Source organism: Primulina tabacum, chromosome 1, assembly GCF_025594145.1.
Source record: "Primulina tabacum isolate GXHZ01 chromosome 1, ASM2559414v2, whole genome shotgun sequence".
In the NCBI taxonomy this organism is placed as follows: Eukaryota; Viridiplantae; Streptophyta; class Magnoliopsida; order Lamiales; family Gesneriaceae; genus Primulina; species Primulina tabacum.
This window is the reverse complement of record NC_134550.1, coordinates 8667158-8689667: the sequence shown is the minus strand read 5'-3', so window position 1 is coordinate 8689667 and position 22510 is coordinate 8667158. Positions and strand designations below refer to the sequence as shown.

Sequence of the window (22510 nt, the reverse complement as noted above, 5' to 3'; positions counted from 1 at the left end):
ATGACCCCAAACGGTCGTTTCCTTTCAAGAAGTATGAATAAATTTCACACAATGGTCTCAAAAAATTCAAGTTTTGCCCCCTTCTTTCGATTTGTTAAGGTGATGGAGTTTTTGGTTTTTTTCGCTTGAAGCAACTAATCAATTAAATATTATTTATTGGACATTGTGCTCTCTTATATGATTCAAATTACGAGAATAAAACATTGCATTATATATATTCATATATCTAAGAAAAAATAAAGAGAAACACACAAATTTTGATAAATTTTTGGATGAAAACCAAACATTCATAAGTTATTAGACTTTAACTTAAAACAAATCATTTTATGGATCTAAAATTGTAATTTCTATTCTAAACATATAAAAATATTTTTTATCCGTAAATAAGTATTCTAGGTCAAAAGATAGTAATTTTTGGAAATTTTTGGAAATACCCACGTTAGGAAAAGGCAATATCTGCATAAGAATCAAGAAGAATATAAAATTTGGATTTCCAAAGCACCAAGAAAATTCACATTCAGAAATCTGAACTTTATTTCAAGCTTATACAAAGACAAAAGGGAGAAACCAAGCTTCATTACAGATGGAGTATAGTTTTTTTTACTCTCTTATTGACACCATTTTTATACAACTTTCTACAGATTAAACATGACCTTGATAGCATTATATATCCCCACGTGCACTTGTTTCGAAGGCGTCTTCAACCTCCTTCTGAGAAAATCCGAACCTGTGGGTGATCAATGGTTTCACGTCTATCTTTCCGATCCTCAGAAACTCTATGCACAAGGCCCATGTGTTCTTGTACCGAAATATTCCCACCACATCCACCTCCCTGTAAGTTTTAAACTTGAGCAGATCAATTATCCTATGTTATTCTAATAGAATGTATGTGTAGATCACACGACTAATATTGTATCAAAATCTAGATATAACGATGTAAGCTCAAATCTTTTAAACTATATAACCTCCCGAACATTCATGTTTCAATATTTTTGACAAATAAACACCACAAGTAGATGACGTAATTGCCACCAAACATTATGTAATTGACATTTTCCAAGTAAAAAGAAACCGCTCATTTTTTATTCTTGAATAAACAAAATTCATTTGCAAAACAGCAAGAGATACTAACATTTATATTAGTTGAAACTTTGACAGTTTCATCAGCTCCAAGCTCCTTCGCAACAGATAGCCGATGATCATCGACATCTACAATGACGATTCTTGGAGATCCAAAAGCACGTGCCGCCAGCAATGTTACAAGCCCAATTGGCCCTGCTCCCATCACCAGCACATTGGTTTCGGGACCAACATTGGCACGATGACACGCATGAACCCCGACGCTCAAGGGCTCACACATCGCTCTCTCCTCCAAACTCACATTATCGGGGAGTTTAAAACATCAGTCTGCAGGATGCACAATCTGCAGTGGGTCAAAACGCAAAGATTACCATCATCATTCCACCATTTCAGTGTGAATTTGAACAAAAAGATAGCAGAAACCTTAATTCAATGGTTCATTTGCAATAGATTATTTGATACTGTATATAGGACCAATCGCTTGTTGCGGTAACAGAGGCTGTAGATTGCAATAGCAGTGAAATGCAAAAAACATTAAATCATAACAGTCTAATACATAAACCGCCTTAAAAAAACACATGGGCAATTATTACTCACCACTACTGTATATTCAATTTGAAAGAATAAAATGGAAACAACTTTATCTAAGACTATAACGTCCAATACACCTGGTTTGCAGTGGAGCCATGAACAGGGGGAGTAGCAAAAAACTTCATCTCGGGGCATAGATTATACCGGCCTTCCTTGCAAAGATTATGATTGCTGGCTTGATCGTCGGAGGCTTTTTCGTCGGGTAACCCCCGATGCCACTAAAGTTTGTTCGTGAAGCAGGTGACAGCCTCGAGAAGGATTTCCTTTTTGTTAGCTGATTCACAGGAGCACGAGATCAATCAATTCTCTTATTTCAGATATTCATTTTAAGATCCGCATCAGATTACACTGCCAACAACTGATTCCCGGTTCGACCGCCACACGATCACCGGAGACTAAATGCTTCACTTCAGTCCCAACTTCCTCGATAACACCAGCACATTCATGCCCAAATTCAATCGGCTCTTTCACAATGAAATCTGCTAATTTCATCTCCTGTAATATGAGAAAATAATGACCTTTAAGAAAAATAAACGGTGTAAAACAATTTAATGAATATACAAACAAAATTCGATTCCCCCTCAATCAGAGCAATCACAAAGACAGATATTCACACATCAAAAAGACAAAAGTCTATATTCAAGTCACATACAGAGGCAGACCCCAAGTCTATGTGCGCGCGCAAATTGGATTTTTTATTTGCCTTCAGCGTGACCGAAAAATCATATTTTCCCTGGATAGGGAAAGGGTTTCACCTTGAGATAATGAATATCACTTCCGCAGATACCCACAGTTTTGATTCTGATTCTAACATAGTCACATCACTCCTTACGTTCCAATGATTATCGAGGCATGACGTCCCATACCTGTAGAACCGGAAGTGATAGCTGTACATGGGTGCTTGGGTGGATGATCGCAAAGTGGACCACTGCGTACTATTTATACTATCCGAGCTCATACTGTCCGAGCTTAGCCAAGAGCCCGACTCCTTTTCTTGTTTTCCTGGCTTCCTGACTTCCTAAAACCCGGGCTAGAGATGACCCGAGTTCCTCTGAGGGTATCAACTCATTTCGTCGAACCCACCCTTCTCTTGAAAATCTCAAATCCCCACAACAACCATACATATGAATCAAAGCATCACAAACATAAAGATATGACCCAAACCTAAGTTTCAAAACATGAACATGAATTCTTTTCCCATATAAAACATCAGACAGCCCACCACGTGATTTGCACGCAAATATAAAAGTGAGATTATCCCCAAGCACTCCCGACCCAAGCATTCCATCAAATATATCGAGCGCGCACTTGGAACTCTCGCTTTGAAAGAACCCACGAAGCATGTGACTCCAGATGGGAAATGTGGGTTGCTCAACGTAGATAAAAACTCTGTCCGTAGATGTTTTAGTATTTGTAAAAAAATGGCTTTCAAGCTTAATTTTGGTAAAATGACAATAATATTTTTAATTTATAATTTATGTCATTCAATTAACTTAATTTTGAAACCAGATCATCAACAATGTATTTACATAATTATTATCACATTTGAATATTTTGTATCAATATTAATTTATTTTGTTATAATATGAATTATTTAAAATTTGTATAAAATTAATAAAAATAAAATAAACAAATGAAAAAATTTCTAGAAAAGCACAAAATTTGTTAAAAAAATACTAGAAATGACAATTATAGAAAAATATAAAATATTTTTAAAAAACAAATGATGTGATAAAATATGATTTGAATTTTAGGAATGTCATTTAAGATTCTTAAAAACTCATATATAAATAAAATTTTATGTTTTTAAATAATCTCCAAAACGTATTATAAAAACTGAGGGCGGTTGTATAATATTATAAGTTTTACAGATAAAAATTCAAATCATAACTTTAAATAATTAACAAAAAACAAAATGCAAAAAAAAAAATTATTTTAGTCTTACTTCTAATAAAAAATTATAAAAGCTGAAATAGAAACACATTGTAGGACCGAGTGTTTACCGCTTTACTAAAAGCTATAGCTAGTAGTAATGGTGCAACTCAAGTCTTTTAAACCGCACAGCAGCTCAAGCACCACGATTCGATCGCTCTACCAAGCAGGGACAATTATTGCACCCAACAATCTCTATCCCAATAATTGCACTCATTGCAATCAATGGGAATCGAACATGTGACCTTGGCTCTGATATCAATTGTAGGACCGAATGCTTACCGCTTTATCAAAAGCTATAGCTGGTAGTAATGGTGCAACTCAAATCTTTTAAACCGCACAGCAGCTCAAGTATCAGGATTCGATCGCTCTACCAAGTAGGGACAATTATTGCACCTAACACATATATTTATGAACAGCCCAGAAAACTTTCATCCAAATATAATCTAGGAAGTACTTCCTACGATTTATTCCAAACAATATTGAAGTATTCAAATTATAGTTAAGACCGGGCTTGTAGACCAGTGGTCTCACCCTCTGCCAGATGAGCTGGCACACCGAATTCGAATTTGCTCCCCGCGTGTGTTGTAATAAAAAAAATTTATAGTTTGGTAGAATAACTTTGACTTTTTTCGAGCTTGTAGTCTTACGTCGTCAGAATAATGATGTACACATAAAAAAATACTTACATGACATTGTAAATTGTTACTTTATCATAAACCATGATATTATTTTGATTATAATTGATATGAATCCTCGAACATATGAAAGACAAACACGATTAAATTTGAATTGTGTAATCAATTCAACAACGAACAATGATCGGTGTTGTGATGTCCCGATTTTTTATTCAAGCAATGCACGATCTTCACCCCTAAATTACGTGGTTTAGTAATAAATGATCACAAAGAACAATCGACACTCAAACAAACCTTCAAAGAACTCGTCTTTGACAATCCGCATAAGGCACAATAGACAAACGCCACAAACTAAAACTTTGATAAGTTTGATTTTAAGCACAAAGCAAAAGCATTGAAAAGTTTGAGAGAAAGACTCAAAAATTTGTATTCTATCAAATGAATAATCTAAAAAAATGTCAAAATTTTCATCGAAATATGTTTTACATAACAAAAGATACTCAAAAATCTAGTTGCCAAATATTTTGAACTCTAAACTAGGAAACTAGGAATTTTCTCAAAGGTGGGCGCGCTAGGGCGGTAAAATTTGACCGTCCCAGCGCCCACACACTGTCCAAGCTGCAGAATTATAGTAAAAAAAATTGTTAAATAAAATCCTATTTTGTTTAAACAATATTTTTGACTCAAAACTTCACTATTCCAGATATATTCCATTTAAAACAGGTAGAAAGCCAAAAAAAGTTGCTAATGTTGTGAAAAAGTAAAAATTTATGGTAAAAAGTAAAAATCTCAAACTCTCAAAATTTACCAAACTACACACTTTATAATATTTTTCTCTCTACTCAATTGTGATTTTCTTCACAAATGAGAGATCTATTTATAGGAAATCTTTACAAATAATCCAAAAATTAAATACATCATTACCTACATCATCACATACTAATTTTCAATATTTACAACTCTTATTTTTAACATTCAAATATTCAATACACACATTTTAAATATATTTTTCAACACTCCCCCTTGTGATGATGATCATAATGATTGTCTTCATTACGTGTTTTTATACTGCCTCGTTAAAAACCTTACTAGGAAAAACCCAGTGGGATAAAAACCATAGCAAGGAAAAAAGAGTGCAGTCACGTAAACTCTCCCTCATGTTGACACGAACAATTCTTCACAAATTTCGTAGATTGCGCATCCCAATATTATATATATGCTTTCTGAATATTGACGTAGGAAGCGCCTTTGTGAAGAGATCTGATGAATTTTCACTTGATTGAATGTGACGAACATCAATACATTTATTCTTCTCAAGCTCCTTGGTGAATGCGAAGAACTTAGGAGGAATATGTTTAGTTCTGTCGCTTTTTATATATCCTTCTTTCATTTGAGCAACACATGCAGCATTATCTTCATATAGTATCACAGGCTTCTCGTCGAATGATAATCCGCATGAGATTTGGATATGTTGGGTCATTGATTTTAACCACACACATTCACGACTTGCTTCATGTAGTGCAATAATCTCGGCATGATTTGATGAAGTTGTTACGAGCGTTTGTTTCTGTGAACGCCAAGAAATTGCAGTGCCTCCACGAGTAAAAACATATCCAGTTTGGGAACGTGCCTTGTGTGGATCAGATAAGTATACAGCATCGGCATAACCAATTATACTTGGATTAGCATCTTTTGAATACAAAAGTCCCAAGTCTGTCGTTCCTCGTAGATAACCGAATATATGTTTAATTCCGTTCCAGTGTCTCTTTGTTGGATATGTGCTAAATCTTGCCAACAAATTTACGGCAAAAGATATATCAGGCCTTGTACAATTTGTAAGATACATAAGGACACCGATAGCACTTAGATATGGTACTTCTGGACCAAGAATATCTTCATCTTCTTCACATGGTCGGAATGGATCTTTTTCTATGTTTAATGATCTAACAACCATTGGAGTACTTAAATGATTTGATTTATCCATATTAAAACGTTTAAGGATCTTTTCTGTATAATTTGTCTGGTGAACAAACATTTCCACATTCTTTTTGTTCAATTTGTAAACCCAGACAATACTTGGTTTTTCCAAGATCCTTCATTTCAAATTCTTCCTTCAAGTATGACACAACTTCTTGAATTTCCTTATTCGTTCCAATGATGTTTAAATCATCAACATATACAGCAATAATTACGCACCCGGATGTTGTTTTCTTAATGAAAACACAAGGGCATATTGAATTATTTACATATCCCTTTTTCATCAAGTGATCACTTAGTCGATTATACCACATTCGACCAGATTGCTTTAACCCATATAATGATTTTTGTAATTTCACAGAATAACATTCTCTGGGTTTTGAACTTTGTGCTTCAGGCATCTTAAATCCTTCAGGGATTTTCATATATATATTACTATCAAGTGATCCATATACGTAAGCTGTAACAACATCCATAAGACGAATTTCTAAATTTTCAGATACCGCCAAGCTAATCAAATACCGAAACGTAATTGCATCCATCACGGGAGAATACGTTTCTTCATAATCAATTCCAGGCCTTTGAGAAAAACCTTGTGCAACAAGTCGAGCTTTATATCTCACTATTTCATTTTTCTCATTTCGCTTTCGAATAAAAACCCATTTGTATCCAACAGGTTTTACACCTTCAGGTGTAAGGACTATAGGTCCAAAAACATTACGTTTATTTAGCGAATCCAATTCAACCTGGATGGCTTCTTTCCATTTTATCCAATCCTGCCGATTTTTACATTTACCAAAAGATTTTGGTTCATGATCTTCATTATCATTTATGATGTCGATTGCCACATTATAAGAAAATATATCATCAATTTCTTCTATATCTTTTCGGTTCCATATTTTTCCAGTATTAATGTAATTGATAGAGATTTCATGATTCTCGTCAGTTTGTGGTTCTGACAGAATATTTTCATCATCATGTGTTTCTTCAGGAACACCATTCTCTATTTTGTGATCATCATGTGTTTCTTCAGGAACATCATTCTTTATTTTGTGATCATCGTGTTTCTCTATAAATTTTCTTTTTCGAGGATTTTTATCCTTGGAACCAACTGGCCTTCCACGCTTCAGGCGTTTAATGACATCATGAGTATCTTCAATTTGTTTCTTTGGAATTTCAATTCGAGCAGGGGCATTTGCAGCATGTATATATGATTTAATTACTCTTTTGTGTCAGCAAATACATCTGGTATTTGATTGGATATTCTTTGCAAGTGTACAATTTGTTGTACATCTTTTTCACATTGTTTTGTTCTTGGATGCAGATGTAACAATGATGATACATGGCATGTAATTTTCTTTTCGGTATGTTTCTGTTCTCCCCCTAACATTGGAAAGATTTCCTCATTAAAATGACAATCAGCAAAACGTGCTGTGAACACGTCGTCTGTCTGAGGTTCAAGATATCGAATGATTGATGGATTATCATAACCGATATAAATTCCAACCTTTCTTTGAGGTCCCATTTTCTTTCGTTGCGGTGGTGCAATAGGCACATACACCATACATCCAAAAATTCTCAGATGAAAAATGTCTGGTTCTTTACCAAATGCAAGCTGCAATGGGGAGTATTTATGATATGCACTTGGTCTAATGCGAATTAATGAAGCAGCGTGTAAAATTGCATGTCCCCATATAGAAATAGGGAGCTTTGTTTTCATAATCATTGGTCTAGCAATCATTTGCAGACGTTTAATCAATGATTCAGCCAATCCATTCTGTGTATGTACATGAGCAACATGATGCTCAACAATGATTCCCATAGACATACAATAATCATTGAAAGTTTGGGAAGTAAATTCACCAGCATTATCAAGTCTAATTTTCTTGATTGTATAATCGGAAAATTGATTCCTCAATTTTATTATTTGAGCAAGTAATTTTGCAAATGCAACATTTCGAGTTGACAATAAACATACATGTGACCATCTGCTGGAGGCATCAATCAATACCATAAAGTATCTGAATGGTCCACATTGTGGATGGATTGGTCCACAAATATCACCCTGAATACGTTCAAGAAACATTGGTGATTCAGTTTGGATTTTGGCTGGTGATGGTCTTATAATAAGTTTTCCAAGAGAACATGCTTTACATTGAAACTTATTATTCTGAAAGATCTTCTGGTCTTTCAGCGGATGATCATGTGTATTTTCTATAATTCTTCGCATCATTGTTGAACCAGGATGTCTCAATCGATCATGCCAATTGGTTAATATTGAAGAATTATCAACTACCATGTTTGATTCAATCGGACTTATATGTGTATAATGCAATCCAGTAGGGAGCATTGGTAGTTTTTCAATCACATATTTCTTTCCTGATTTATATGTGATAAGACACATATATTTCTTATTCCCTTCATTCATTGTTTGAGTATCATACCCATGGGAATATATATCATTAAAACTCAACAAATTTCTTTTCGATTGTGGTGAATATAAAGCATCATTGATCAAAAATTTTGTACCATTAGGTAACAAAAATTGTGCTTTACCACATCCTTTAATCAAGTCTACATGACCTAATATTGTATTCACCGTTGTTTTTGTTGGTTTTAGTTCCAAGAAATATCTTTTATCTCGAAGGATAGTGTGCGTTGTACCACTATCGGGTATGCAAACTTCAGCTTTGCTCATAGCATTTTCCATTTTTTGAACTTCAAAAAAATATGCAATGAAATAAAATTACTGGCAATATATATTTAAATATAACACATATCATAATTATACAATAAAAATTATATGGATACATGAAAAATAAATTATTGTACATTTATATTCTACCACTATATTGTTCATTTTTCAGAGAAATCATTGAGAAAATCTGCAGCATCAATATTGTTCATTTCTATCCCACCAACATATTGATCATTTCCAGAGAAATCATTCATAAAATCACCAGCATCAAAATGAGTTGAATCACTCAAATGGTCACTGCGTTCAGTGAAGTTGGTCTCCTTTTCTTTCCCCTTTAATGATTCTTTATAAAGTTTACAAAGGTGTTCAGGGGCTCGACAAATTTTGGACCAATGTCCTGGAGTACCACATCTGAAACAAGAACTTTCATATCTTTTTGACTGATTCTCATTAACACTTGTATTCTCATGATGCCTTTTCTGTGGATGGTTTGGGACGCTCTTTTGAGATGAATTATAAAAATAACTATCTCTATTGTTTTCAAAACCACGGCCTCGACCACGACCACGACCAATTCCACGTCCACGTCCACGACCTCGACCTCGACCTCGACCTCGACCAAAACCTTGTCTTTGAATTTGATTTTGGTTTCCAGGTTTAAATTCATTTTTACTTACAGCATTTACTTCTGGAAATGTTGTTGATCCAGTGGGTCGGGACTGATGATTTCTCATTAATAGCTCGTTGTTTTTTTCCACCACAAGAAGACAGGCGATGAGTTCAGAATATCTCGCAAATCCACGTACTCTATATTGTTGCTGTAGAGTAATATTTGATGCATGAAACGTGGAAAATGTTTTTTCAAGCATTTCCGATTCTGTGACCTCATGTCCACAAAATTTTAGCTGCGAGATTATTCGATACATCGCTGAATTATAATCGCTGACTTTCTTAAAATCTTGGAATCTTAACATATTCCATTCATCACGGGCGGTCGGAAGTATAACTTCCCTTATGTGTTCAAATCTTTCTTTCAATCCTTTCCACAAAGCCATGGGATCTTTTTCAATTAAATATTCACATTTCAATCCATCGTCGAGATGTCGACGCAAAAATATAATGGCTTTTGCCTTTTCTTGTGATGTCGATATGCCATTTTCTTTTATTGTCTCACTTAGACCCAATGACTCAAGATGCATTTCTACATCGAGAGTCCATGGCATATAATTTTTTCCCGTGATGTCGAGCGCAACAAATTCGAGCTTTGTCAAATTTGACATAGTGGTACTAAAAAAAATTACGATGCATTTTATTAGTTAATGAATATTGCAATACAAAGTAATGGATAAACAACAAGTACAAGCATTTGTAAAAATAAAGAAAACACACGAGGAGGATATTCTCCGATAAATAAAAGACTCGTGAGTATGATAACCAAAATAATTAAAATTAATCTTGAGAAAGCCATCTTCTTTTTTCTTCGAAAATTTAGTGAAGAATAATTTTTAGAGAAGAAGAGAAAGTTGAAGTGATTGAATGTGTTTATGAGATCATATTTATAGAGCAAAAACTAGCCGTTTTGTTACCGTTTATGACAGTTGGTGTATAAAAAAAATAAAGGTATGTATTTGTATAATTTTATGGTAATAATATGGTGTATATAATATTAGACATATTTAAATAATTATGTATATCATATCATATTATTATAATGATGTGTCATAAGATATTTTATTTAAAAATCTTATAGGCTTTTATACTTGTCGTATCCCTTACCGGGAGTGTGAGATATCGTCTTAACATCATCCCAGGATTTATAACAAGTTTTTGAAAAATTTATTTTTATTATTAATAATAATATTATATTATATATTAAATATATACACAATAAATAAATAACAGTAAAATAAATATTATTACTTTTGTTACCTTTTTCTTCTGTTTGGAGCTTGGAAAAGGATGGAGGACTTTTAGAGCTTCGTGCTGATAACGTGTTGTGAAAAAGTAAAAATTTATGGTAAAAAGTAAAAATCTCAAACTCTCAAAATTTACCAAACTACACACTTTATAATATTTTTCTCTCTACTCAATTGTGATTTTCTTCACAAATGAGATATCTATTTATAGGAAATCTTTACAAATAATCCAAAAATAAAATACATCATTTCCTACATCATCACACACTAATTTTCAATATTTACAACTCTTATTTTCAACATTCAAATATTCAACATTCAAATATTCAATACACATATTTTAAATATATTTTTCAACAGCGAATTATTTATTGAGATCATTATGTAAATTGGTCTAAGATATGCCTCCATAGTCAACGGGGCCAAGAAATCCCACACCATATTAATTAATGCACTCCATTTTCAGTACTTATATTTTATTTTACGAACAAAAATAAGAATGCTAGTCATAAATTAAATTAAAATTAAAATTAAAATTTAAAAAATATAATACAAATAAATAATTTTACTCTGTCACGGTATAGTGTTATACTAGCAATATATTTAATTGTATACATGTGATTATGTAAGTAATTTTATTTTTTTAAATATTAAAATATAATGTAGCTTGGTGGAAAAAATTGCAAGTAAGGGTATTTATTTTTTTTTTAAAAAAAAACACAGACACAAACAGAGAATTAAAATATTATTAACAAATATTGCAAAAACTTTAAAGGTAAAGAGAATCACATAAATCACATCAACATAAACGATCAAATTATAAAATCTACTAAATTTTCAAAATATATTTTATAAAATATGTGTGGTTTGGCGCAAATATGTGACTCATTCGTCTTCCCAATTAATCTATGAGACGCTATCACGAATTTATATATTCGTTAAATCAGGGTCGGATCTTTTACGAGGCCAAGGATGCTACCGCCTTAAGGCCCGGTTCTTGAGGAGGTCTAACATATATATTTTGAGTTGATAATCTAATGAAATAATTTTTTTTTGCCCAATATTAAATAAAAAGAAGAATAATTTGAGTATTTTTTGTTTATAATTGATCAAACTCGATCTTTTCTTCAAGTTCGGTTTGAACAATTTAAACAATATCAAGAAACTTTGGGCATTTATTGAGTTTGAATAAGCTAACGAGTTAGTCTTTAACTAGCTTGATGAAGTATTGTATAGAGTTTCAACAATTTTTTAAGATTTTACAGTGTTTGGCAAAACTGAATGATTTATTCTCAAATACTTATATTGTTGATAAGATTTTGTTAACCATTCTAGTGACAGTTGCATAAGCAGAAAGAAGTTTATCAAAGTTGAAGTTAATAAACACTTATTTTCGATCAATGATATCACAAAATAGTACTAAATGAGCTAATTGTGTTGTTTATTTGACAAAGAAATGATCCGAAAACTGGATTATACAAATTTAATATATATTTTTTCCTTTAAAATAGCTAGACGGTTATTATTATGTAATTATTTCAAATATTCATTGACTTGTTTTTTATGTAATATATTGTTTCTTGTGTATTTATTGTATTTATTATTTGTTAACCGAATTTTAGGATTATTTATAGTAACAAGAGAACTCATTTTAAAATTTTCGCTTCAGACCACATCGAACACATGTACGGCTCTGTGTGAGATCTGTGAGACACACCGATCTGGTTCATAACTAAAGAGAAAAATAATATTTTTCATTGGTCGGGTCATATAAAAAAATTGTTTCTGATAGTTGATTATTGGGAAGGTCTCATGAGAGTTTTTTTTCTATGAACATGTACCATGCAAATTATTAACATTAATTTTTATTTTTTGCTAAGTTATTAAAATTATGGATAATAGCCAAATTGTGTTTTAAGTTTGGTTATTTTGTGTTTTGGTAATGTAAGTTATAATGTGTTTTGGTTTTTAGTTTTTTTATGGAATGTTAACGTGGTGTCATGCACATTAATATTTTTCGACATATCAGTATTTTTCGATACCATGTAACCATTCCGACAAAATAGGATCAAAATCAAAAGCATAATCTAAATTACATAACTAGAACTCAAAATCTAATACTTGCAAAACTAAAACACAAAATAATCAAACTTAATGGACTGTTTTGTCTATTTTTCCTTAAAAATAATGTTGATGCAAAAGTTATATCGATGAAATAATGATTTGTAATTAATATATGTTTATCAAACCACAGGTCAAATGACATTAGGGAAAAAGTCCGACCAGTTTTTTCTTTTTATTTTTCTTTTTTTTAAAAAAAGAAAAAATAGAGAAAGAAGACACATCGAATCTTGTATATGCCACAGGCATGTCTAGTTGACAAAACATTTCCATTTAAAATACATTCCAACCTAAAGAAAAAACATTAATGAAAGCATTAAATAGGTATCATCACTCCCACCCCTTTTTTTTCCCCAAAGATTTGCCAAATGTTATGAACAGGTAAAAGAAACAAACTGCCCACATGCATTAAATAAATCCCTCAACAAACTCTTTAATTTAATGGGCACAACAGAATCTTTATATGAAAAATTTGTGCCATTAAGGTTCCGGTGAACTGCAATTCTTTTTCTCAGTCTTAGATGAAGAAGAATGAATGTTTTTGGCGATTAAATTGCTGAAATGTTTATAAAAAGAATAGGGTTCTTCATGTGTTTAGTGCGGAAACCAACCCAAAGTTTTATATGGTTATTTCTGAATTTTTTGTTTGAGTATTATTGAGATTTATAATATGGTTTCAAGAAGATTGTTTTGCGGTGTTGCTTTGGCTTTTCGGATTCTTTTGCTCATTGCTTCTTGTTCTGCAGAAAAAGGTATGTTCCTACGGAAATGATAGATTTTTTTTTTAATATAACCAATTATATATATATCTGTTGATGAAAATGAATTGCATGCATTTATTCAAGTTAAATCTACTATATATCGAATTCTAATTGAAATAATTTCAAATAATGGGCTAATTACGTTGTGTTATATATCATAGTGATTACAATTTTTAACATTTTACGATGTTTTTGGACTTTTTTTTTGTCCAAATATTTTTACAAAATTTATGTCATACTTTAAGAATCTCTGTTTCTTTCCTTTTTCTAGTTTGTATGTCCATCAATCTTACAATACATGTCTATATGGATTTTTTTCTATATGTTAGCACCGTACAACTCTTTTGCAAGAGATGCTACATCGGCTCCGCCGGCGGAGTACTACGACTACATAATAGTCGGAGGCGGAACGGCCGGATGCGCGCTGGCCGCAACCCTTTCCTCCTTCGCGAAGGTACTCGTCCTCGAAAGAGGCGGCTTGCCTTACAACAACCCCAACGTCACCAACATAAGCGGCTTCGCATTCTCTCTCGCGGACACCTCCCCCACCTCCGCCGCGCAGCAATTCATCTCCACCGACGGGGTCTTCAACCACCGCGGCCGTGTCCTTGGCGGCAGCTCCGCCATCAACGCGGGGTTCTTCACCAGGGCAGGCGCGGAGTACGTCCGGGAGGTGGGGTGGGACCCACTCATGGTGAACGAATCTTACGAGTGGGTCGAGAGGAAGGTGGCGTTCGAGCCAACGGTGGCGGCGTGGCAAGCCGCCGTGAGGGACGGCCTTCTCGACGCCGGGATCTTGCCCTACAGGGGATTCACGTTCGAGCACCTGCACGGGACGAAGGTGGGAGGGTCCATTTTCGACGAAAATGGATACAGGCATACGGCGGCGGATTTGCTGGAGTATGCTGATTCAACCAAGATACGTGTGTATTTGCATGCAACTGTTCACCAAGTCTTGTTTAGCACTGCTCCAGGTAACAAATTTTTCCCAATTAATTCCATTACTTGATATGAAAATATATATATACACACTCTCGTGTGTGTAGACAATTTTCATATCAAATAATGGAATTATATATATATATATACTCTCGTGTGTGTAGACAATTTTCATATCAAATAATGGAATTATATATATATATATATATATATATATATGACTTGGCTCGAGGCGTGACATGAGATGCAAACCGAAAAGGCTCGGGTCCGATATGATTTAACTTTTTAAATTGGTCCATTTTATGTTATATCGAGTTAAATTTGCATCATATAACATTAAAGTAAAAAATATATATATTTGCTTATATTGTAATATAATGTGATTAAATAATATTCGCAGGACGAAGACCAAAAGCCAACGGGGTTCTCTTTAGAGATTCAAAAGGTCTACGGCACGTGGCGTATTTGAATTACGGGCCCAAGAACGAGATCATTATTTCGGCTGGGGCACTGGGCAGCCCACAACTGTTGATGTTGAGTGGTATTGGTCCAGCCCGTCAGCTAGAAGCCCATGGAATAAGCTTGATACTGGACCAGCACATGATGGGCCAAGGGATGTCGGACAACCCAATGAATGTGGTATTTGTTCCTTCGCCCCGGCCCGTTGAAATATCTCTTATTGAAGTAGTGGGAATTACTGAATTAGGCAGCTATGTTGAAGCTGCTAGTGGTTTCTTTGAGGTGGTTTGGGCGTATAGAATCGCTCAAGATTTTGCCAAGTTGGCAAACCAGGTTTGTACGTTATTTTAAAATAAATAAATAATGTTTTCTATGCCACTCGGACTAATGAATATATTGAGTTATCGGTATAACAAGAAATAGTCAAAATGATACGATTAAGTCGATATATCTCTAGATAACTCGTGAATCTTGTTATTGAAACTTGTATCGAGCTCGGACTCGAGCTTCTAAGTGTAAGTATATATGCGTATATTTTAGAGTAGGTCTCTTGTGAGACGGTCTCACGAATCTTTATCTGTGAGACGGATCAACCATGCCGATATTCACAATAAAAAGTAATACATTTAGCATAAAAAGTAATACTTTTTTATGGATGATCCAAATAAAAAATCCGTCTCACAAAATACAACCCGTGACACCGTCTCACACAAATTTTTGTCTATATTTTAAGGTTAAAGCAAATTCAACTTGAGTTATGTTTATTCATTGTAAACACTATGCAGTCTATAGATTCATTAACGCTCCCAACCAACTACTCGAGTATTTTTCAAGAACTAATCCAACAGCCTGACCCGACCCAGAGCAGAAACTTACAAGCCGGAGTCATCTTAGAAAAGGTAATAGGACCATTCTCGACAGGCTATCTGGAGCTCCAGACCCGCAACCCAGAGGACAATCCACGGGTCACTTTTAACTACTTCCAAGACCCTAGAGACCTGCGAAGGTGTGTCCAAGGCATGGAGATCATAAGGCGGGTCGTCGAGTCTCGTTCTTTCTCCTCATTTCGGTACCCTTTCGCTTCATTCCAATCCCTGATCGATTTCATGCTGTCAGTGCCGATAAATTTGAGGCGAAAACACATTGCATCGACATATTCGATGGAACAGTTTTGTATAGACACTGTGATGACCATATGGCATTATCATGGAGGGTGCCAAGTGAATCGGGTCGTCGATCGAGATTACCGAGTTCTTGGTGTCGATGCACTACGTGTGATCGACGGATCGACGTTTTATAATTCTCCGGGCACTAATCCTCAGGCTACTGTTATGATGCTTGGAAGGTAAGAAATTAAAAGCAGTGAGTTCGATTTGACTAAATTAAGATTATTAATGTTTTTGAGAATTGGATTAATATTAATTAACTCTTTTTATTATCATTGTTGAAGGTACATGGGGCTGAAGATTTTGACCGAGAGATGAATTTGTTATTATTATTTTTATTGTATTTGTAGAACAAAAAGTATCGGGAAAGAGTTCATAAATTATTATACTTTCGCTCAAAATTTGCTTCGCCTGATAAATGCGGGCCGAGAATTCTTGTATCAAGATATATTGCTCCATTTGCCAATGTATTCCACTTCTACTTTTTTCCCACTTAGGTATGGACTTTACATAAGTGCATTAAAGATTTGATCATTTGAAGGAAATTTTTTTTAGTCCATGAAAAGGATTCACCAGATTATACCTCAAATTAATTGGCATGAATTTCAAAGGATTTTTTATATATATATAATTCAATTTCGACCCAGTTACATATATACCTGCCAAAGGAGAGTTGCCCTGTGATTTTTGGATGCTTACCATTTCCCTTTTGGTTCAATGGCATACTGCCGTTCTTGCCTTTGGTCCATAAGGGAAGAACCCTTTAATTTGATTATATCAGGAATCGCGTCGTACGTTTAGATTTAACGAGAGGTAAGAAGATATTCGACTTTTTTATGATGAGAAATCGTTAAATTTTGTAGAAATTCGAGGTAAATATTCTTCCTTTTAGGATCTACGTTAAAAAACTCGAAATTTTTTTCTTAATATTTTATATCATGATCATAACACAAATAAATTTTGGATTTTATGGTAATTTTCTTTAATGTAACGATTATAATTTTTAAAATTTACTTTAAAAATACGCAACGTAACATTTGCAGTTTATAATTGAAAGTCACCGCCACTTATGATGCTAAGTCAAGCATTAAACAAGTTCAAAAGAAGAAGTCAATGCTTGTGCTATTGAATATAATCATTTGAATGACCCTTTCCAATCAATACTGGAAAACAATACTTTTTTCACACTTCTCTTCAAAAGCAAGCATCAAAACTACATTAAAACAATGAACCAAAATGACCAAAAATACCTCAAGAAACAAAGAAAAAATGAATCGACCCAGATTGAAGGAGGCAACACAAGTATGCCTTCAAGGTTGCTGTCCTAATTCCATCTTCAATACACGGGAACCGCAACGAGAACACGCCACAAAGTTCGAAGCACAACTTCTTCAGTATGCCGTCACAATTTTGGAGCCGTGACAAAGTTTTCCTTCTTCCCGAGCTCACATTTTACAAACCACGAATCCATCCCTTCTTTTCAAGAATCACATGCAGTTCGTTAAAGTGTATCCAAAGTATGAAGAAACTGTTAGAATTGACAAGATTTGACCCCAAGAGTATGGCGAACTCGATGTTTCTAACCATGTGTGCCTTGACTAATCGTTTTTGGCCTCTTTTTGCAGTCTCAGATTAAGCCAGTCGAATTTGAATCTGCAGCTTCTTCTCAAACTCAAGAGTCTGGTTTTCCATTTTTCTGTTTGAATTTCAAGTCAGTATACCGAGCTTGAATCTGCATTCAAGAGAAGAATAATGGATTTTCTTTAAATCTCTCAAAATGATTATTATATGGTTTTCACAGCTAATATGTCTTCTGCTTACAAACTTGTGGCAGAATCTTACCCTTTTCAATCTAGTCGAAAACTACTCGCGGTATATGATCATGAGAGCGATGCACTTGAGGGGGATGATCAATGTATCAAAGAAGAGAGGGGCTCGTGTCACGGCTGCAGAGTTCAAATGGCCGAGGATGAGTATCCGCTGGGTTAAACTTCAGAACATGATCGTGGGAAAGAAGATGAAAAAGACAAATAGTGGCCTATTCGTGTTTCCTCTTCAGTCAAGATTGACAGGAGTTGGCTATTCTCCCCAGTGGATGACAATGGCACAGGAACATGGATGGCATGTCTTTTTTGATGCCTGTTCTTTGGGGCCGAAAGAAATGGATAGCTCCGGGCTGTCACTTTTTCAACCGGATTTCCTCGTTTGCTCATTCTACAAAATTTTCGGGGAAAACCCAACTGGATTTGGATGCCTGTTTGTCAAGAGAAGTACGGCACAAATCTTGGAAGGTTCAACTGGTGCTGGAACTGTATCTATCATTCCATCAAAGGATCTATTCAGCTTCGTCGAAGATTCTTCAGGCACAGATACAGAGCTCAAAAAACTATCGAAACGTTGAACAGAACAAGATTCTGTCCGTAAAATTTCTGAGGACAGTGAAAGCTAAAAAATAGAATGCAGATGCTTGGATCAGGTGGATTCATTAGCATTAATGCTGATAAGTAGCAGAGGGAGGTATCTCATCAATTGGTTAGTCAATTCTCTCATGAAACTTCAGCATCCTAATAGGCTCGAAAACTTTCCTTTGGTGACAATATACGGCCCGAAGGTAAAATTTGATCGTGGACAAACTTTAGATTTCTCTAAGCCATGGATTTTTGCGCCACATTTGGTTACAGAATAAGTATGAAGAGGATAAACACAGCATCAAGAAACGTCGAAGAAAAAGAAACATCTAGAATCAAGGACTGCAAAAGTGAAACACGGAATTCCTGTGGTCACCGCTGCATTCACTTTCTTGACCAACTTTAAAGATGTATATTTGGTCTGGGCATTCATTGCAAGATTCTTGGATGCAGATTTTGTAGAAAAGGAGCGGTGGAGGTACACGGCCCTGAATCAGAAACATTGAAGTTTGAGCATGAAATTGGATTGTTAAATTGGAGCAGACAACAAAAATTTATACCCGATCCAAGTGGTGGATTGGGATCATTTCATTGCACGAATTTTCTATACCTTTTCAGCGTGAAGTTCAATTTTTTGTTTGCACTATCTTAGTTTTGAAGCTGATACATGACAAGAATGCCAAGAAATGCATACTTCACAATGATATTGAAGTGATCATATTGCAATACTGGCCAAGGAATACATACAATTCAAAGCGCAATTTTGCACATTCAACATCGGCTACTTATCAAACAGAATACTTTTAAGGCAAAATTTTTATTTCGGATTCGTGAAATTCAAACAGTTTTCTTGTTTGAAAGAGCTATGTTGCCCCTGCCCCTGTTACTCCACGAATCAACTTCTCTTTTAGGCATTTCACCAAACATGTAATTAACAATGCCGAAGAGCCTTGCAGTTGCGCAAGTCACGGAGATAAACGTAACTAATTCAAGAATGATCAAATAAGTTTTTGATCATTTTCCAGAACAAAAATAACAGGTAAATTACCCCGATTCAACGTCCTTCCAAAAAATCCAAAAAAAATTCTTCCGCAAATTATTAATATTTATGTATATATGTATATTATAAAACTTTGTTCCATTTTATAGCTTTCTCGAACCAATTTCATTTCACTGGCTCTCTCACCTAAAGAATTCTCAGTTTGCTAAACTTCCCATTCAGGGTCAACGTGATATCCCTTTTTCCTCAATTCTTCCATTTTTTCACCTCCTTTTACATTTTCCTTGCTGGAATCCCCAACCCGCGAGAAGCAGATATCAGGTAAAAAAATTATTAGCTAGAATAACTCTTATGATTTCAATAAATTATTGATCTGACTACATGTGAAAGACTTGATTTTTAATCTTGGTGGTGATGTTATTAGCTCTCTAATTCTTGGATATGTATAATTTGTTACACAGAACCCGCAAATCTTTCTTCTCCCAGAAACACATTATCTTCAATTGTTTAAGGCGAAATCACAAAATTAAGTTCTGGTTCTGGTTATGGGTAATTTCATTATCATGCTGCTGCTTTTTTCCCCATTTTCTTCTCAGTTTGTTTGACTTTTTTGGATCAGTTTTGTGAATAAGCAATGTGATGCAGCTCATTTTTGTGGATCCAATCCAAACGGCCCCTTGGTGAGCCATAGATGAGTGAACTCGAAGCTAGGAGACCGCAGCAGTGATAGAACAATTGTTTGGTAGCAACGATTGCTTATGCACAGCATCGAAACGTAGTGTGATCGTTTGCATTTAAAAGATTTGAATTTCAATCATTATAATTTTTGGTAAAAAATAGAGGAGATCTGGAGAACTTTCATAGCTTCATGCCGGCTTTAGGATCCTTTCCTAAATCATTGATTAGTGCAAATTGGCATTCATATGGAGGTTGAAGGTCAAGAAAACGATCGATACGTGGAGCCGTCTCCATCCACAGGCTTTGCTCAGTTATGGAGTCAATGGCAACTCTTAGATTCCGTACTCCCCACCGGTGGATTTGCTCATTCTTTCGGTCTCGAATCAGCCGCGCAAGCACGATTAGTCGTTCTTCCCGAAGACCTCGAAACTTATGTCATCCATGTACTTGAAAACACCGGAAGCCTACTTCTTCCTTTCATATATGCCATAACCATTTCACCAGACGAACAAACATGGCATAAACTTGATAAATTCCTGAATGCCACCCTCACAAACGATGTTAGTCGTAAGGCGTCAATGTCTCAAGGATCAGCCCTCATGAGAGTAGCTGCAGCAGTTTTCTCCGAAGTACCTTTGCTTAAAATATTTAGGAGTTCTGCTTTGGCAACTGGGGTCATTGCTTTCCACCACGCTCCCATTTTTGGACTCGTATGTGCGCTTCTTGGATTCGGGCCCGAGATTGCTCAAAGAGCATACATGTTTGTTACAATGCGAGACATTATATCTGCTGCCACGAGGCTGAATCTGGTCGGACCGCTGGGTGCTGCTGTGTTGCAGCATCGGATCGCTCCGGTAGCTGAAGAATTGTCAAAAAAATGGATGAATCGGGCCGTCGACGAGGCGTGTCAGGTGTGTCCTTTGCTTGATCTTGTGCAGGGGTGCCATGGATACTTGTTCTCAAGACTCTTTTGTTCTTGATGTTTTGCTTTTCTTGCCATTTCCATTATATTTTGCGTAAAGCCTATGCAACATCTGCTCGATATACACTCTATGCATACATTCCTTGCAGGATTAAATAATATTACTGTATTAATGATAGAGACGCACACGATTTGTGTATGAGGTAAATTTTGGTTTTTGGAAATTTGGCTTTTGAAATTTATGCATTGAATTTTTAAATATCTCTTTAATATTTGTATATAGTTTAGTTGCAGTATGATGGTTATATATAAAAATTTAGTTTTAATGTCACAATGACTAACTAAATCGATTAGTTCAAGTTTAATAAACAACATCGATAAATAGTGTAGATTAATAATATTGTCCTTGTTATATTTTATCAAATTTACACTATAAAAAAAACCGTTATCGTATGCTTTTTAACAACTATTTAAGTGAAAACTGTTGTTGTATAGCGTTTTTTTTTTTAGCAAACGACAACAGTTTTAAGAAAACCGTTGTCTTTTGAGAGTCAAAGACAACATTTTTCTAAAAGCAGTTGTCTTTGAGCGTTTTTTTAGGGTCAAAGATAACGGTCCTATAAACCGTTGTATATTAGCGTGTTTTTTTGGACAATCGACAATAATTTTAGCGTGTTTTTTGGACAAACCACAACAGTTTTATTGAAATGTTGCCATATTTACCGTCGGTTTAAATTTAGCGATAATTTTGCCAAACAGTCACTATATATAGAGACGGTTTCAGCAAAACCGTCGCAAATTTTACTGTATATAGCGACGGTTGTAAGCAAAACCATCGTATTTTTTAAATTAGCGACGGTTTAATAAAAAACCGCCGCTAATAGCGACAATTTTTGCTTAACCGTCGCTAATCGCGACTGTTTTTGCTTAACTGTCGCTAATTGCGACGGACTAATAAACAACTGTCGCTAATAGCAATGTATTTGTTTAACCCTTGCTATTGGTTTCACCAAAAACTATCGCAAATTTTCTATAAATATCCGCATTTTTGATCTATTTTCATCCACACCACTTCACTACACTTAAAGTTTTTCTCTCTTAGACTATTTTAGTCTCGATTTAGGGTAAATTTTTTCGCTTCAATTTTTTGTAAATTTTTAAATGTCAGTTAAGATCATGAATATTGTTAGCATTGTAGATTGTAAGTTTTTTTTAATATTTATT

General features: G+C 34.7%; 2 protein-coding genes and 2 pseudogenes across 7 annotated transcripts; 3 read left to right on the top strand and 1 right to left on the bottom strand.

The window, feature by feature from the left end:
- Positions 1-510: 510 nt before the first annotated feature.
- On the bottom strand, positions 511-2229 carry LOC142517690 (sorbitol dehydrogenase-like; annotated as a pseudogene).
- Positions 2230-13410: 11181 nt separating this feature from the next.
- On the top strand, positions 13411-16722 carry LOC142539724 (protein HOTHEAD-like). Of its 2 annotated transcripts, none has more exons than XM_075645382.1 (5): positions 13411-13705; positions 14044-14688; positions 15054-15445; positions 15976-16457; positions 16563-16722. In XM_075645382.1, exons 1-5 carry the CDS (start codon positions 13624-13626, stop codon positions 16594-16596), a joined length of 1635 nt encoding a protein of 544 aa, XP_075501497.1. In that variant the 5' UTR covers positions 13411-13623; the 3' UTR covers positions 16597-16722. The 2 variants fall into 2 exon arrangements, with proteins under 2 accessions (XP_075501497.1, XP_075501489.1); XM_075645374.1 differs by having other exon boundaries at positions 15898-16457.
- An 825-nt stretch (positions 16723-17547) lies between these two features.
- Positions 17548-19178, top strand: LOC142504321 (uncharacterized; annotated as a pseudogene).
- A 94-nt stretch (positions 19179-19272) lies between these two features.
- Positions 19273-21528, top strand: LOC142539733 (urease accessory protein F-like). 5 transcript variants are annotated; one of them, XM_075645422.1, is made up of 3 exons: positions 19277-20007; positions 20148-20235; positions 20332-21528. In XM_075645422.1, the coding sequence occupies exon 3, from the start codon at positions 20610-20612 to the stop codon at positions 21342-21344; it is 735 nt and encodes a 244-aa protein (XP_075501537.1). In that variant the 5' UTR covers positions 19277-20007; positions 20148-20235; positions 20332-20609; the 3' UTR covers positions 21345-21528. The 5 variants fall into 5 exon arrangements, with proteins under 5 accessions (XP_075501545.1, XP_075501537.1, XP_075501530.1 ...); XM_075645430.1 differs by lacking the exon at positions 20148-20235 and having other exon boundaries at positions 19273-20007; positions 20593-21528; XM_075645415.1 differs by lacking the exon at positions 20148-20235.
- Positions 21529-22510: the final 982 nt, after the last annotated feature.

What these genes read in the sequence shown, in the direction of transcription:
- LOC142539724 (XM_075645374.1), top strand. Translation starts at nt 13,624, where the DNA reads ATGGTTTCAAGAAGATTGTTTTGCGGTGTTGCTTTGGCTTTTCGGATT. An exon ending in TTCTTGTTCTGCAGAAAAAG is followed by an intron (nt 13,706 to 14,043) that starts GTATGTTCCTAC and finishes TCTATATGTTAG; the next exon opens with CACCGTACAACTCTTTTGCA. An exon ending in ACTGTTATGATGCTTGGAAG is followed by an intron (nt 16,458 to 16,562) that starts GTAAGAAATTAA and finishes TCATTGTTGAAG; the next exon opens with GTACATGGGGCTGAAGATTT.
- LOC142539733 (XM_075645430.1), top strand. Translation starts at nt 20,610, where the DNA reads ATGGAGGTTGAAGGTCAAGAAAACGATCGATACGTGGAGCCGTCTCCA.